Source organism: Alosa pseudoharengus, unplaced genomic scaffold (assembly GCF_046254945.1).
Source record: "Alosa pseudoharengus isolate Yale_2024_CS ecotype anadromous, Long Island Sound unplaced genomic scaffold, YU_APseudo_1.1 YU_APseudo_1.1_scf_14, whole genome shotgun sequence".
NCBI lineage: Eukaryota > Metazoa > Chordata > Actinopteri > Clupeiformes > Clupeidae > Alosa > Alosa pseudoharengus.
The window spans coordinates 21,469,843-21,487,059 of NW_027468609.1; the positions used below are offsets into that span (position 1 = coordinate 21,469,843).

At 40.3% G+C, this 17,217-nt stretch overlaps 1 protein-coding gene across 1 annotated transcript; it reads left to right on the plus strand.

Annotated features, from left to right (window-relative positions):
* The first annotated feature begins 556 nt into the window (after positions 1 to 556).
* On the plus strand, positions 557 to 11,698 carry LOC143122465 (myosin heavy chain, fast skeletal muscle-like). The gene is made up of 38 exons (XM_076283253.1): positions 557 to 760; positions 868 to 1,011; positions 1,098 to 1,254; positions 1,356 to 1,383; positions 1,500 to 1,620; positions 1,709 to 1,801; positions 2,152 to 2,215; positions 2,300 to 2,398; positions 2,480 to 2,583; positions 2,665 to 2,803; positions 3,046 to 3,164; positions 3,325 to 3,474; positions 3,569 to 3,739; positions 3,829 to 4,129; positions 4,216 to 4,283; positions 4,369 to 4,456; positions 4,544 to 4,661; positions 4,758 to 4,881; positions 4,983 to 5,119; positions 6,342 to 6,597; positions 6,712 to 6,954; positions 7,047 to 7,223; positions 7,310 to 7,455; positions 7,556 to 7,646; positions 7,731 to 8,120; positions 8,217 to 8,462; positions 8,557 to 8,753; positions 8,855 to 9,038; positions 9,119 to 9,284; positions 9,377 to 9,501; positions 9,590 to 9,898; positions 9,993 to 10,196; positions 10,304 to 10,429; positions 10,532 to 10,702; positions 10,788 to 10,892; positions 10,971 to 11,066; positions 11,412 to 11,543; positions 11,630 to 11,698. Exons 1-38 carry the CDS (start codon positions 557 to 559, stop codon positions 11,648 to 11,650), a joined length of 5,814 nt encoding a protein of 1,937 aa, XP_076139368.1. The 3' UTR covers positions 11,651 to 11,698.
* Positions 11,699 to 17,217: the final 5,519 nt, after the last annotated feature.

Genomic DNA, 17,217 nt, shown 5'->3' on the forward strand with positions numbered 1-17,217 from the left:
TAAAACCGTTACCCTGTCTGAATCCAACCCTTCCCATAACATGTAGGGTTACTGCATATCAGCCACTTCAGTAAACACTAGCCTTCCTCCAAGTGGTGAGCAGTTGTAACTGCAAATGTAATACCAAAAATCCAAGATGGCCTACAAAAGTCCAAATATGTTGAGCTCCCATGAAAGTAACATTACAGTAGTTATTTTTAAAATACTAATTTCATATAAGCTGTAAATATTGATTGTGTCTACTACATTGGACATCATGCATTATTTTGGCTATTGTGATTTCAGGTCAATAATGCAATAAATAAATTGGTTCCATTATTATTTAGATATCAAAAGGACTGTTTTGTATTTGACCTTTTAATGAATTGCAGTTTGAGTACCCAATGTACATTGATAAGCTCCGTATATTGAGGTCTGGCAAAAAACTGTGGTTTTGCCCCCTAATGACTGTCAATCACTTTATTTACAGTACCGTGTCTGTAGATGTCTGATTGTGAAAAGCATTTTATGTTGAAACTGCTCTTCATGTTTATGATTAATGCAGTAACCAGCAACCATGGGGGACAGTGACATGGCCACGTATGGCAAAGCTGCCATCTACCTTCGTAAGCCTGAGAAGGAGAGAATGGAGGCCCAAAGCAAACCCTTTGATGCAAAGACTGCTTGCTTTGTGGTTGATAAAGAAGAGTTGTACCTCAAGGGTACAATTAAAAAGAAGGATGGTGGCAAAGTCGTTGTTGAAACACTTGAATCTAAGGAGGTACTTTAGCAAGGCTGTTGAAAATCTTCTGATGTTAAAATTAAATTTTTACAGAAAGTGTCTTGAATACATCTCTTTGTTTAAGCTGTTTTCTACATTGGTTTTAGGAAAGGACAGTGAAGGAAGATGAAGTCTTCCCCTTGAATCCTCCCAAATACGACAAAATTGAGGACATGGCCATGATGACCCACCTCAACGAAGCCTCTGTCCTGTATAACCTCAAAGAGCGTTATGCAGCATGGATGATCTATGTAAGCATCTCACTTATAAACAAATTAAGAAAATAAAGTGAATTTGAAATGCTGAAAAACTAATCCTCTTCATTTCTTCATTCTAGACCTACTCTGGACTTTTCTGTGTCACTGTGAACCCCTACAAGTGGCTCCCAGTGTATGACCAAGAAGTGGTGGATGCCTACAGAGGCAAGAAGCGTGTGGAGGCCCCGCCCCACATCTTCTCTGTCTCTGACAACGCATTTCAGTTCATGCTCCAAGGTATGCTTTCAGTTTTAAATCCATCACTGAATAATACATTATATATTTGATTAATTTATGTAAAATTAACCAATTATTTCAATCTCTATTTTGCCTTACAGACAGAGAGAATCAGTCTGTCCTGATCACGTAAGTGTCCATGCATCCCTTAAAACTTTTTACATTATTAAAAGGCTAAACCTTTACATTATCTTCTGTATACTCTTCTGGTACACTTTCTAATTGTGATCTTCTGTTTAATACAGTGGAGAATCTGGTGCTGGCAAGACTGTTAACACCAAACGTGTCATCCAGTACTTTGCAACAATTGCAGTGGCTGGTAAGAAGGCATCAGATGCACCAGCTGGCAGCAGTGGAAAAATTAAGGTATAGTACCCCTTGCATATTTATAGGCTAATTATCACATAGCAACACAGACATGAACTTCAGTAACAATATATCTATTGACTTGCAGGGCTCTCTTGAAGACCAGATTATTGCAGCAAACCCACTGCTGGAGGCTTATGGTAATGCAAAGACTGTGAGGAATGACAACTCTTCACGTTTCGTAAGTTTAGTTTTTCATCTAATCTCTTACATGTTTTTTTTGGTTTATTTTGTTTTTAGATAGATTCGACTTCTTTGGGTTTTTCTGTTAAATCAAACTTAACATGCACTTTGTTTTATATCAATTAGTATCTCTTTTTCAAAGTATCCTCTGATGTCTATTTAAATCTATACACTATCATCTTTTGCTTTTTGTATTAGTAAAGGCAGTATTTATTGTTACTCATAGGTCTATTACTAAATATTTTAATATTTATTGAATACTTGAATATTTTCCTCATGTGTAACCTGCTTTGGTTAAAAGCATGAGCTAAATGAATATATGTTATGTCAAAATGTAATCTCAAACAGGGAAAATTCATCAGAATTCACTTTGCCACAACTGGAAAATTGGCTAGTGCTGATATTGAGACTTGTAAGTATAATTGTTCAAAGTAGAAATGTTCTTTTATTGCCTTAAATGTATCAAATTAAAATACATCCTTCCCTGCATAAAAAGACCTGCTGGAAAAGTCTAGAGTGACATTCCAGCTTCCTGATGAGAGAGGCTACCACATTTTCTTCCAGATGATGACCAACCACAAGCCTGAAATTATAGGTAAGGTTAATAATTTCACCAAATGTTCAAAAATTTTTAATTTAATTCTGAATTTCTAAAATAATTTTTGCATCCTGACAGAAATGTCCCTCATCACTTCCAACCCCTATGACTTCCCAATGTGCAGTCAGGGTCAGATCACTGTGGCGAGCATTGATGACAAAGAGGAGTTGGATGCCACAGATGTAAGTCTTCCAATAATGGGTTTTCCCCTGTTCAATTTCTTGAAGATAGTTTTAAATGAATCAAATAATTCACCATTCTAGGATGCCATTGACATCCTGGGTTTCACTGGAGAGGAGAAAGTCACCATTTACAAGTTGACTGGTGCTGTGCTCCATCATGGCAACATGAAGTTCAAGCAGAAGCAGCGTGAAGAGCAGGCTGAGCCTGATGGCACTGAGGGTAGGTTACAACACTTTACTGAATCAGTCAGTTCTAGTAATAACTACAAGGTACTCTTATTTATTAAGGTATTGTGTTTACACTATAACACTATCTTGGACAAACGTTTTGATTTAGGGAGAGGAAATTGAGGTGGACAAACTTGTTTCATATGTTGTCTCAAATTTGTTTGGAGTGTGGAGTATGAAATTGTTTGCTATAAATTCCAAATCACCAAAATGCTTCACTGTTGCACTTTTTAGATGCTGACAAAGTCTCTTACCTCTTGGGCCTGAACTCCGCTGACATGCTAAAGGCTTTGTGCTACCCAAGAGTTAAAGTCGGAAATGAGTTTGTCACCAAGGGTCAGACTGTGCCACAGGTATTATTTCAGTCACTAAAAAGTTAACGTAAGATCACAAACCACTTGGCAGTATTTGGACAGAATTACTAATAGTAAAATGACCTACTTTTATCCTATAAGCATTTTACCTTTTTGTCTCTGAGTATAGGATGACCACTGCTTGAATATTCTGTTTCAGGTCAATAACTCAGTTTCGGCCTTGTCCAAGTCCATCTATGAGAGGATGTTCTTGTGGATGGTCATCCGTATAAACCAGATGCTGGACACTAAACAGCCAAGGCAGTTCTATATCGGTGTGCTGGATATTGCTGGCTTTGAGATTTTTGATGTAAGCATGAATTAACACCATTTTTCACTCACACCACAATGTAATACAATTTCAGTAGGGGATATTCATATTACAAAAAACATTTTAATCACAGTACAACAGCATGGAACAGCTATGCATCAACTTCACCAATGAGAAACTGCAACAGTTCTTCAACCACACCATGTTCGTTCTGGAGCAAGAGGAATACAAGAAAGAGGGCATTGTATGGGAGTTCATTGACTTCGGCATGGACTTAGCCGCTTGCATTGAGCTCATTGAGAAGGTCAGTTTTAATCAGTCAAATGAGCCAAGTGCTAGATTTATATTGTTTTATAATATCCACTTTTAAAACTAAGCTCATTTTCCCAACAGCCTATGGGAATCTTTGCCATCCTTGAAGAGGAGTGCATGTTCCCCAAGGCCTCTGACACCACTTTCAAGAACAAGCTGTATGACCAGCATCTTGGCAAAAATCAGGCTTTTGAGAAGCCCAAGCCCAAAAAGGGCAAGGCTGAGGCCCACTTCTCCCTGGTGCACTATGCCGGCACTGTGGACTACAATGTTACTGGGTGGCTGGACAAAAACAAGGATCCACTGAATGATTCTGTTGTGCAGCTGTACCAGAAGTCGGGAGTAAAACTCCTGCCTGTCTTGTACCCACCTGTTGTTGAGGGTAACAAAAAACCTATACAAGTCTTCAAGCTAATGCAAAAATATCCAATTTATACTTCAATTATTGAATAATGTGTATGTCAACAGAGACTGGTGGTGGTGGTAAGAAGAAGAAGAAGGGTGGCTCCATGCAGACTGTGTCATCACAGTTCAGGGTGTGTATATTAAACCAATAACAACAAATCAATCATCTAAAGTAATGGTGAAGGGGATGTTTTGATTGCATTCTTATCCCAACAGGAGAACTTGGGCAAACTGATGACCAACTTGAGGAGCACCCATCCTCACTTTGTGCGTTGTCTGATTCCAAATGAAATTAAGAAACCAGGTAAAGGGCGTTTGGTAGTCAATAAAGATGTGTGCATAGTCATATATTACATTGAGAATAGAAGATCTCATGACATGTATTTGACAGGTTATATGCAGAACTTCCTGGTCATCCACCAGCTCAGGTGCAATGGTGTGCTGGAGGGTATCAGAATCTGCAGAAAGGGTTTCCCAAGCAGAATCCTCTATGGTGACTTCAAGCAGAGGTGAACTTAGAAAAAACCAATGGAGTATGACACATATTCAATACTGCATTTAGAGGGGGGTAATGCTCTATAAGGACATTCATTTATTCTGTCCAGATACAAAGTGTTAAATGCCAGTGTCATCCCTGACGGTCAGTTCATTGATAATAAGAAGGCTGCTGAGAAGCTCTTGGGATCCATTGATGTTGATCACACGCAATACATGTTTGGACACACAAAGGTAGATAGGTTTCATGCAATATATTATCTGTATCTCATGAGTACAAACTAGAGCACAGCTTTTTCTGTATCAATATGCTTATATTTTCATTCATCCCTCAGGTGTTCTTTAAAGCTGGTCTGCTGGGTGACCTTGAGGAGATGCGAGATGAGAAACTGGTTACCCTGGTCACAATGACTCAGGCTCTCTGCCGTGCATACCTGATGAGGAGGGAGTTTTCAAAGATGATGGAAAGGAGGTAAATTTGTATATCAAAAGAACTCAGAAGACTGAAATAATGCTATAGTATGAGTAGTAGGCATATTAATTGTATAGTCCGCCTCGGTATCCCTCTCAATTGATAGTGCATTGCTGTTTGCTAAATGATTAGCAATATATATTTTTTTTCTCAAAAATAATGTCTCAGAAGATCCTATTACACTTTCTACTAGGGATGAACGTTATTGTCAATTTCACAATATCGCAATAACAAAAGTGTCTCGATATCTTCATGGACATGTGATGGTATGGTATCAAAAATAGGTCTCCTGAGCAAAAAATGGTTTCAGCTGCCATGGAGCAGAGTGAAGATAAAATAAAAATTACAGAGACCATCGTCCTATTCGTGCCTATTATCCTTTGCGCTCTGCTTGTCGGTTGCCTCTACAGATCTAGGCCTACAGCAAAAATGGTAGATACCGGTGTTGGCGAGACAATATAGAGCATGAATACAAGAGTTTCAAGTGTCAAGTGTTTCTCATGCTATTTTTTTTCATTTGCGCCTCCTCCGGTCAATATTTGATTAGACCTGTTATAAGAGTTGAGAGCTGATGACAGTATGATGTCCATTTTCATCATGTTATGGTTATGGTATTTAGCAGACATCTTTGTCCAAAGCGACATACAAATAACAGTGCAATAGTTACATTTAACAGTAAACTATTTACACAGCTGGTAAGACATATAGAGACTGCACACACACACACATCTTATGCAACTATGCAGTGCCTCTAAACGAGAGTTTGAATCCACTGAGATGTTTTATGTATCAACCGAACAATTAAACTCGTCTATGTATGCACCATTAGGCTACGTTTTGTCTAATGTAGGCTATTGGTGTCATAGTTCAGAGTCAGACTGAAACATAGTAGCCAAAAAGGTAGAACTGCGAAGGAGATCGGTGATATGGTAGTAATTGATCTGGTAGTAAATGTTTTTATTTTCCGAGTCTTAATTTGCCTTTTTTTAAATATCACTATAAATATTTTACCATTGATTTGTTACCGAGATATCATATTGTGATATTTATATTGTTACATATCTGCAGTATTGCAATACATATCATAATATGGACTTGTTATCGGGGTATTATGGTATTGTAAGATTTTGATATTGTTACATCCCTACTTTCTACACAATTCATGTAATCATAATTCTACAACCTATACTTAAGGATACATTTCACCACCCTTCTTGTGTAGGGAGTCTGTCTACACCATCCAGTACAATATACGCTCATTCATGAATGTCAAACACTGGCCTTGGATGAAGGTTTACTACAAGATCAAGCCTCTGCTGAAGAGTGCTGAAACTGAGAAGGAGCTGGCAAACATGAAGGAGAACTATGAGAAACTCAAAGTGGACTGTGCAAAGGCAACAGCCAGGAAGAAGGAGCTAGAGGAGAAGATGGTGTCTCTGGTGCAAGAGAGGAATGACCTGGCACTGCAAGTGTCATCTGTAAGTGTATAGTGTACCATTTCAATATTCACAATCATACCACTACCCAGTCTTAGCATTGTGATTTCAATACAAATTATATATTGTCATGCCTCCATCTTATATTTACAATAGGGAAATGAGGGTCTTAATGATGCTGAGGAGAGGTGTGAAGGTCTTATCAAAAGTAAGATCCAGCTTGAGGCCAAGCTCAAAGAGACAACCGAAAGACTGGAGGATGAAGAGGAAATCAATGCTGAGCTGACTGCCAAGAAGAGGAAATTGGAAGATGAGTGCTCTGAGCTCAAAAAGGACATTGATGATCTGGAGCTGACTTTGGCCAAAGTGGAGAAGGAAAAACATGCCACCGAGAACAAGGTTGGGATTCGAAAAGGAGCGATCAATGTAGTCTGTCGAAAATAAAGTATCTTATTTACACTGTTCACAAATGTAAAACTTTCTATGTGCAGGTCAAGAACCTAACTGAAGAGATGGCCTCTCAGGATGAGTCCCTTGCTAAGCTGGCAAAGGAGAAGAAAGCCCTCCAAGAGGCCCACCAGCAGACTCTTGATGATCTTCAAGCAGAGGAAGACAAAGTCAACACTCTGACCAAATCCAAGACTAAGCTTGAACAGCAAGTGGATGATGTAAGTACAAAAATCAACATTGGACAACTTCTCACACTAAAATTTGACCATTTACCACATACTCACCTCACACTTCAAATTGGCAGCTTGAGGGTTCCCTGGAGCAAGAAAAGAAGCTCCGTATGGACCTTGAGAGAGCCAAGAGAAAGCTTGAGGGTGACCTGAAGCTGGCCCAGGAGACCATCATGGATCTGGAGAATGACAAGCAGCAGTCTGAAGAGAAGATAAAGAAGTAAAAGCATTATTTATTACAAAATATCACTGTTCAATTCCCATGTATGAAGCCAACTTCAGAAATGATCCTTCTTTTTCTTCAATCTTTTTTTTATCAGGAAGGATTTCGAAACAAGTCAACTTCTTAGTAAGATTGAAGATGAACAATCACTTGGTGCTCAGCTGCAGAAAAAGATCAAGGAGCTTCAGGTTTAATTATTCTCCACCAGCTCAAAGCGTTTTTGCAGTTTTCTGTCTTCTTTACAAATATAATATAATATATTTTTTCAACAGGCCCGCATTGAGGAACTAGAGGAAGAGATTGAGTCTGAGCGTGCAGCTCGTGCTAAGGTTGAGAAGCAGAGAGCTGATCTCTCCAGGGAACTCGAAGAGATTAGTGAAAGGCTTGAGGAAGCTGGTGGTGCCACTGCTGCTCAAATTGAGATGAACAAAAAGCGTGAGGCTGAGTTCCAGAAGTTGCGTCGTGACCTTGAAGAGTCCACCCTGCAGCACGAAGCCACTGCGTCAGCTCTCCGCAAGAAGCAGGCCGACAGCGTGGCTGAGCTGGGAGAGCAGATTGACAACCTCCAACGTGTCAAGCAGAAGCTTGAGAAGGAGAAGAGTGAATACAAGATGGAGATTGATGATCTCGCCAGCAATATGGAAGCTGTTGCTAAAGCTAAGGTTGGTGAGATGTTTACCCTCATGCTATCTTGTAAACTAATCAACTTATAAAATCTTCATTAACTTCTTGCTACTAACGGACATTATCATAAACAGACAAATCTGGAGAAGATGTGCCGCACCCTTGAAGACCAACTCAGTGAAACCAAGGCCAAGAGTGATGAGGGTGCCCGTCAGGTCAATGACCTCAGTGCTCAGAGAGCAAGACTTCAGACTGAAAATGGTGAGCTTGGTCGCCAGGTTGAGGAGAAAGATGCTCTTGTGTCTCAGCTGACCAGAAGCAAGCAGGCCTTCACTCAGCAAGTTGAGGAGCTGAAGAGACTGAATGAAGAGGAAGTCAAGGTACTGATACCTATGCATGAAATGAAGAAATTGGATTACATCAATCACATTTGGGGAAATGCTTACATAAACACCCTTACTTGTTAACAAACAGGCCAAGAATGCCCTAGCTCATGCTGTTCAGTCGGCTCGCCACGACTGCGACCTTCTAAGGGAGCAGTTTGAGGAGGAGCAGGAAGCAAAGGCTGAGCTTCAACGTGGCATGTCCAAGGCCAACAGCGAGGTTGCTCAGTGGAGGACCAAGTACGAAACTGATGCCATCCAGCGCACTGAGGAGCTTGAGGAGTCCAAGTATGTGCTAAAGATGCAAAAATACAGTTTTGGATATATTTTGTTGACTAAAACGTTCTAAAAAATCTTTCCTGTCTTAAATCTGATGCTTTTTCCTTCAGAAAAAAGCTTGCCCAACGTCTCCAGGAGGCTGAGGAGCAAATCGAGGCAACCAACTCAAAATGTGCCTCTTTAGATAAGACCAAGCAGAGACTGCAGGGTGAGGTTGAGGACCTCATGATTGATGTGGAGAGAGCCAATGGTCTAGCTGCCAACCTTGACAAGAAGCAAAGAAACTTTGACAAGGTAATTCCTCCAAAACATCATTCAGATGTGGAAAGTAGGTGAATAAGTATAAGCCTCACAACAACATCTGTTTCTAAAAGGTCCTGGCAGAATGGAAGCAGAAGTACGAGGAGGGTCAGGCAGAGTTGGAGGGTGCCCAGAAAGAGGCTCGTTCTCTCAGCACTGAACTGTTCAAGATGAAGAACTCCTATGAGGAGTCTCTTGACCACCTTGAGACCCTGAAGAGGGAGAACAAGAATTTGCAACGTGAGTCAAAAACACCCCAATACATATCCCACTCAAAAAATATTTTAAAACTTTCAGATAATGTTTGCTGTAATATAACTGCTTATTTGCAGAGGAGATCTCTGACCTGACTGAGCAGCTTGGTGAGACTGGAAAGAGCATCCATGAGTTGGAGAAGGCCAAGAAGACTGTTGAGACTGAGAAGTCCGAGATCCAAACAGCCCTGGAAGAGGCTGAGGTAAAATATCAGGCGGGCTTTCCTACACAATCAGAAACGGAAATTATGATGCTTCTTATATCTTAAAATTCTTGATTTTCTTGTTTAGGGAACTCTTGAGCATGAGGAGTCCAAGATTCTTCGTGTCCAACTTGAACTCAACCAGATCAAGGGTGAGGTTGACAGGAAGCTTGCAGAGAAGGATGAGGAGATGGAGCAGATCAAGAGGAATGCCCAGAGGATAGCCGACTCCATGCAGAGCACTCTGGACTCTGAGGTCAGGAGCAGAAATGATGCACTGAGAATCAAGAAGAAGATGGAGGGAGACCTCAATGAGATGGAGATTCAGTTGAGCCATGCTAACCGCCAGGCTGCCGAGTACCAGAAACAACTGAGAAATGTGCAGAGTCAACTCAAGGTCAGTTATGCAATAAAATATTACAATGATCCTATCTTACCGTTATTACTATTTGGTTAATCGTTCAAGAATGTCCATGAATCAATTTTTTTAGGATGCCCAACTGCACCTTGATGATGCTGTCAGAGGACAAGAAGACGGGAAGGAGCAGGTTGCCATGGTGGAGCGCAGGAACACCCTTATGGTGGCTGAGATTGAGGAGCTCAGAGTTGCTTTGGAGCAGACAGAGAGAGGCCGGAAAGTGGCTGAACAGGAGCTAGTTGATGCTAGTGAGCGTGTTGGCCTCCTGCACTCTCAGGTGGGGATATATTTTTCTCACCAAAAAAAATATTTTCAATCGTACCCACAGTTCTTTCAAAATATTTTTCACCATGTAACATATTTGAAATTATTTCTGAATGTCAGAACACAAGTCTGATTAACACCAAGAAGAAGCTTGAGGCTGACTTGGTTCAGATCCAAGGTGAGGTTGATGACATCGTCCAGGAGGCTAGAAATGCTGAGGACAAGGCCAAGAAAGCCATCACGGATGTAAGCAATGTTTATTTTTATTTTGAACTTTAGTAGTGCATATTATGAGCTAAATACTGTATGTAACTTTTGTGATCTAAAACACAATTTCCCATTATTCAGGCTGCCATGATGGCGGAGGAGCTGAAGAAGGAGCAGGACACCAGTTCTCATCTGGAGAGGATGAAGAAGAACCTGGAGGTCACTGTGAAGGATCTGCAGCACCGCCTGGATGAGGCTGAGAATCTGGCCATGAAAGGTGGCAAGAAACAACTCCAGAAATTGGAGTCCAGAGTAAGTGACTAAACTTGGGTGAGATATTCAGAATGTAATAAATAAAATGAAGACACTGTGAAATGAAAATCTTGCTTATGTAAAGGTTCGTGAATTGGAAAGTGAGGTTGAAAATGAACAACGACGTGGTGTTGATGCTGTCAAGGGAGTCCGCAAATATGAGAGGAGAGTGAAGGAGCTCACCTACCAGGTACAAAGTTTCTTTCACTATTGTACAGCATTTATCTCAAGGAGGACAATGATTGACAGATTGTTTTTCTTTTTGTAGACTGAGGAGGACAAGAAAAACGTCAACAGACTGCAGGACCTGGTTGACAAGTTGCAGCTGAAGGTCAAATCCTACAAGAGACAGGCTGAGGAAGCTGTAAGTTGTTTCTTGTGTTGCCTATATGGTCAAACATCTTGCCTTTCATATTAATAAAAATGATAATGTCTAATTTGAAAACACTGGACTAAAAAGAATAAAAGATAAACAACTTTTCGGTTCATCCAAACACCATCATCAGTTGTAATAAATGCAACAGGAAGGATGAACACCAAAACATTTTGTATCTCTTAGTCCATTAAGTTCAGTGTTTTCAAAGTAAACATTTTAAAAGAACTGCTATCACCTGGACCCTAAATGAATCTTCATAAACACAAAAAAAAAAAATATTGGTTTGCTTCAAAACAGAAGCATCTGAACTCAAACATACTTTTTCATTATTAGGAGGAGCAATCCAACTCCCACCTGTCCAAGTTCAGGAAGGTTCAGCATGAGCTAGAGGAGGCTGAGGAGCGTGCTGACATTGCTGAATCCCAGGTCAACAAGATGAGAGCAAAGAGCCGTGATTCTGGAAAGGTAAATCTAATTTGCCATATTTCAATGTATTATAAGCCATATGTTCATACTCAATTTTATTTCATTCTTCAATTTCTCTTTCTCAGGGCAAGGAGGCTGCAGAGTAAATCCTGTGAAATCTTCTGACCAGTCACTCATTTGGATTAATATCCTGATTGTTGTGACCACACTGCAATTCCTACATAATAAAAGTCTCTTCAGAATATGAGTATATTGTTTTTAATTAGAATCAGAATTAATTGTGATCAGAATTTGTAACATGTTTCGATTTTCTATTTGCATTTAAAATCACTTTAAGATTTCCAGGTCCGCTGGCTAAAACAGACTTGTTTGCCAATAATGAACAATGTGGTAACACTTTCTATGAAGGTCACTGTTATAATGAGTTATGCATACATTCATAACACCTTATATTGCGATCATAAGTAATTATAATAATAACTAGAAAATGTAATTTCGAGGAAATTACCAGTGCTTGAAAAAGCAAAACATACATTAACATATAGGGCTGTATTTTAATGGTCTGAAACGGAAGTGTCTTTGCGCAAAACGCAAGTGACTTTGTGGGCGGATCTTGGGCGCTGATGCTATTTTACCGGCGGGATAATTGTTAATGATAAGACACTGTGTCTTAAACATTGGTCGGCAAATACATTTCCTTGCCAAATGTTCAACCCCCTTGAAAGATTTTCTAGATGAAAAATGATTAGCCTACAGTAATTTCCTGTGTATTAGCCGCAGGACAGGGTTTTATGCAAGTTAAAAGAAAGAATAACTAGATGTACTGCAGAGCGGTACAAAATATGACCGCCGCCCAGTCCAGCACATTTTTTTCCACAAAAAGAAATCACGCTGAAAGGCCTATATGATTCTAACTGTCTCACTAAATTGCATTATCCACACTTAATTCTCACTGGTATCTGCTAGACAACAAGTACCAAAACATTATTAGTTCATAGATTTCACATGTAAAATTCATTTTATACAACCCCACCTCCATCTTGCCTGTTCATAATTCTGATAAATTCTTGATTGTTTGTGTTATGTTTATGTTATGTGTGTGTGTGTGTGTGTGTGTGTGTGTGTGTGCGTGCTTGTGTGTGTGCCTGTGTATGTGCCTGTGCATGCAAGCGTACATATGTCTACTGCGTGAGTATGTGTCATACGTATGATTACTGTGAATGTATGTGTGTGTGTGTGTGTATCTGTTTGTGCACATGTGTGCACATGAAATGGGTTAACATGACCCCTGGAGGCAAACATACGGAAAAAAATGGTCATCCTAGGCCCTATAGTTCTCAAGATATTCACAGAGAACTGTGTCTGCCCTACCCTCCTTTTGGGGGGTCCAGTCCAGCGGGGGGGGCTACAGATCAAAACGAAAAATGACAGTTCCATGCTATCCATGTGGGGGTACATGCCCACCAAGTTTTGTGTACCCCGGTCTTTCAGTGTCCCGGGAATCCTTGTTGGTGTACGTCACTAAATGTACACATAAATTATTTTATTGTAAGGCCCCCCATGAACGAAAGTACACAAAACTTGGCATGCATTCGGAGGGTGTCATAATGATCCTACACTTTTAATTTCGTGCAATTTTGACCTTGTCAGCCAGAGATATTGTGATGAAAACACCTAATTTTTTGCTTTTTAATTTTTAACTAGGTGGCGCTATACATGAAATAAGTGGTAATGGGATGGGTTGACATGCCCCCTTAAGACCAACATACATAAAAAAGGTGGACCTCCTAGGCCCTACGGATCTCGAGATATTCACAGAAAACTGTCTCCGGCCACCTACAGGCCAGTTGGTGTATAGTAACATAAATGAATTTATTGTGTGGCCCCCCATGAACGGAATTCCACGAAACTTGGCGTGCATTCAGAGGGTGTCATAATGATCCTACACTTCCAATTTCGTGCAGTTTTGACTATGTTAGGTCACAGATACCTGCGATTACAACACCTCATTTTTACTTTTTTGTGTTTAACTAGGTGGCGCTATACATGAAATGAGTGGTTATGGAAAGGGTTGACATGGCATCTTGAGAACAACATACAAACAAAAATGGTCCTCCTAAACCCTACGGTTTTCGAGATATTAACAGAAAACTGTGTCTGCCCTACCCTCCTTTCGGGGGGTCCATTCCAGCGGGGGGGCTACAGATCAAAACGAAAAACGATGGTTCCATGCTATCCATGTGGGGTTACATGCCCACCAAGTTTCGTGTACCCCGGTCTTTCAGTGTCCCAGGAATCATTGACGGAAATTTGGGCATGCGAAAAAGAAGGGAAAAAAAATAATAATAAAAAATCTGACTAAACCTATATGACCGCCGCTTTGCTGCAGTCATAATTATCTCATAATTACGAGATAACCTGATTATTTTTTTTTTTTGTGATGTGAATGCAATGCGCCACCGTAGAGATGTACTCTGTTGGTCTGCATAGTTTTACAGTGAATCCTAAGTAAAGGTTTGAAAGGAACCTTTCTCTTGGGAAGCTGTTAGGTCTATCTTCTCTAATAGACCATGTCATTGCCTCACACAAGTGGGGGCAGAATTTGAAATGTGTCATAAATCATGATTATCTCGTAATTACGAGATAATTATCTCGTAATTATGAGATAATATGTCATAATTATGAGATACTATCTCGTAATTATGAGATAATTATCTCATAACTAGACTGCATTTTTCGGCGGGAACTGCGAAAGTGTGTTTGCCCTGGTCCGGTCACCAACGTGAGCAGACAGTGGCATACGCTATGCTGAACCTGGCTTGATCCAGGCATTGTAACAGTGCCTTTCAGTGTTGGAGCAGTGGCAATACCTCAAAAGCTCTAGGAGAGGGCTATTCAACTATTGGCTTGCGGGTTGAATGCGGTTCGTTGGATTTTACCTTTGGGCCTGCCTTCGAATTTAGCTTCTATGACAGATCAAATTAATAAAATAAAATGACAGCAGTGATTGGCTGCAAAAATAAATAATGTCACGCGTCTTGCGCCTCTCAAACTGGGCTATCAGGTAACCTACAGAGGAATTGAAATTATGAAATATGACCAAGGCATTAAAAAGCTGCTTGTTTGTCAGGATAATTTTTCACTGATTTATTTAAAAAAATATGAGCTATGAGTATGAATGTTATATATTCCATCCCACTAATTATGTTTTACTGGTTTATTTGACAAATAATCTATATGGATTTGCTCTATAAAGACCTTATGTCTGTTTGGGATTGTTTTGTGAGCCTGGGGTTTTGAGAGCCTATTGATGTAGCCTATCTCAGATGTATCTCAGAATAAAGGAATACTTCATATTACTCTAAACCACCGTCTGTAAATCAACTGTATACTACTGTCTACATTGCACTATATTTTTTGACCTGTCTGTATATTTAATCACCTTTCTATACTGTGCCTCACATTGCAACACAGCTCAGATCTTTGGTTGCTATGAAGGCCAATCGTTCTAAATGGATGGTTGCTATGGCCAAAGGCCAGTTCTATCTCTGCCGTTGTCAAGCGGGCATACATACAGTCGGTTAAGACAGGGGTTCCCAAACTTTTCCACGACAAGGCCCCCCAAATACCACTAGGTTCTGGCCAAGGGCCCCCGTGATGTGTTATTAAACCCATCGAGAATACTACGGCAAATGTAAAAATACATTAAGCTAATCCTAATAATTATTTTAGCCACAAACACTTGAAGCGATGGAGCAGTGGAGCATTTACAGTGTGTAAAAATTGTATTTGGGGCTCTCTTCTATATGAGAGCTATCAATTTACTATTATTCCCAGTCATTATCATGGAAAATATAATGTTCAGATATGCGACACATTATTATAATGGCATTGTATAACAACCCTCATAGTAAGAGGTATATTTTAAAATGTTCAAATGTATTTATTTGTTGCTTTTATTTTTCCTTCCAACTTGCTGAGGCCCCCCTGGCACCCCCTCGCGGCCCCCCAGGAGGCCCCGGCCCCCACTTTGAAAACCACTGGGTTAAGACGTTCGGAAAGGTTACCGCCCCCCACGAGGGGGAAAGCATGCTAACCTCACACAATGGAAGTCAATGGGCGAACTAGCTAACAGTTCGACTTTATACATTCGTTTTACATTCAGGTGGAGTTCTGCTTGTTTCTGAACACAATAATTTGAAGGAATTGTGTTTACTTAACTGCCCAGTGTATGCTAATAACTTAATTCACCCTCGATTGCCCAATGTGGACGACAAATTTCTCTGGAAGCATCATTAGGTTGCTAACTGGCTAACTTTATATCGTCAGTGTAACATAACTAACTGGTACACATTACTGTACTTGTTAAAACTATTCCCACGGCCATTGTAGGGAATGTGCATTCATGTGAGAATAAATTCAGATGCAACTTACGAGTATGTGATGTTAAGGCAAAAGGGTTAGCTTGCTAAACCGAGCTACACAGTCCGGCCATTGAAAGCAGTTCTACAATGAGTACACTCGAGACAGTTCTGGCTGTTTAACTGGAATTAGCAAAATGAGGGAACTTAATGTTACCCTTAACCTCCTTGACACACAGATAACTCTCAGTTGAAACGTGTTTGTGCCGTTTAGTGATGTTTGCTAAAAGATTTTATATTTTTATAGGTGCTTTCTGTACTCAAGCCGGTGCACCTCCATTAGATTACATGCAATCGAAACGAATGTTTTCCCCCTCGGGGGCTTTCAGCCACGGTAACCACGGCAACTGGGGGCGGTAACCACGATTATGACTAGTTGCCGACTGTATCTATATCGTAGAATTCTGATTAACCTTAACTTATTTGAAACATCTCTATTTTACTTAGCCCACTTCCATACAAGGATACAAGGATACAAGGAAGTTTATTGTCACATGCATATAGTTACTGGAAGTAAGAAATGCAGTGAAATTATGTCTGGTGTCAGCCTATTTGTGCATTAATGGGGGGGTAAAAAGTGCAGTAGAAGAGGGGTTTAGTAGATTAAGTGGCAAGGGCTGCATAAAAAAAGGTGGGGGAGGATTGGGATTGGGTGGGGGGCACCAACAAGGAGCACCCAAGAGCAACAAGGAGCACCCAAGAGCAACAGGGGCAAGGAAAAACTCCCTTACCAAGGAAGAAACCTTGGGCAGATCCAAGGCTCAAGGGGCTAACCCAACTGCCAGGGGTTAGTTAGTTAGTGGGTCCCATTAAGAAGTGGCCACTTCATTTGCGCTTACCATGATTCACACAGCAGCATTATTAAATTAATCTGTCACCATATGCCTATGCCTACGTTTGCAAAGAAAACATTTTAATTTGATTCACATGAAATGTTACATTTAATGTAGATGTTGACAATGAGTAGGCTAGTTCTGGTTGTTGGTGGTGTTATTGCATCCTTTAGTTATGCCTACAATGCAAGTTCCCTCGCGATTGGAAGCTCCTGTAGACAATAGTAGACGCATTTCAAAACATCGCGTTAGGAGTCCTTGCCACTTCTTTTAAGCTGTCACAGACTTAGGTGCTACTTTTAGGGCTAAAGTGCTTCATGAATTACTGTTAGTAAAAAAAATAGCAGTCCTAAAGTTACAAGTGACGAAGTTACGAGTGCAAGCATCTCATATCAAATGACCATGGCATTACGCTAATCAACATAAATCCCAATTAGCAACATACATCTCCTCCCTATA

Bases quoted from the DNA above. Each gene is read 5' to 3' on its own strand.
- LOC143122465 (XM_076283253.1), top strand. From the start codon at position 557: ATGGGGGACAGTGACATGGCCACGTATGGCAAAGCTGCCATCTACCTT. The intron at 3,740-3,828 runs GTCAGTTTTAAT...TTTTCCCAACAG, and splicing joins GCATTGAGCTCATTGAGAAG to CCTATGGGAATCTTTGCCAT. The intron at 5,120-6,341 runs GTAAATTTGTAT...CTTCTTGTGTAG, and splicing joins TCAAAGATGATGGAAAGGAG to GGAGTCTGTCTACACCATCC.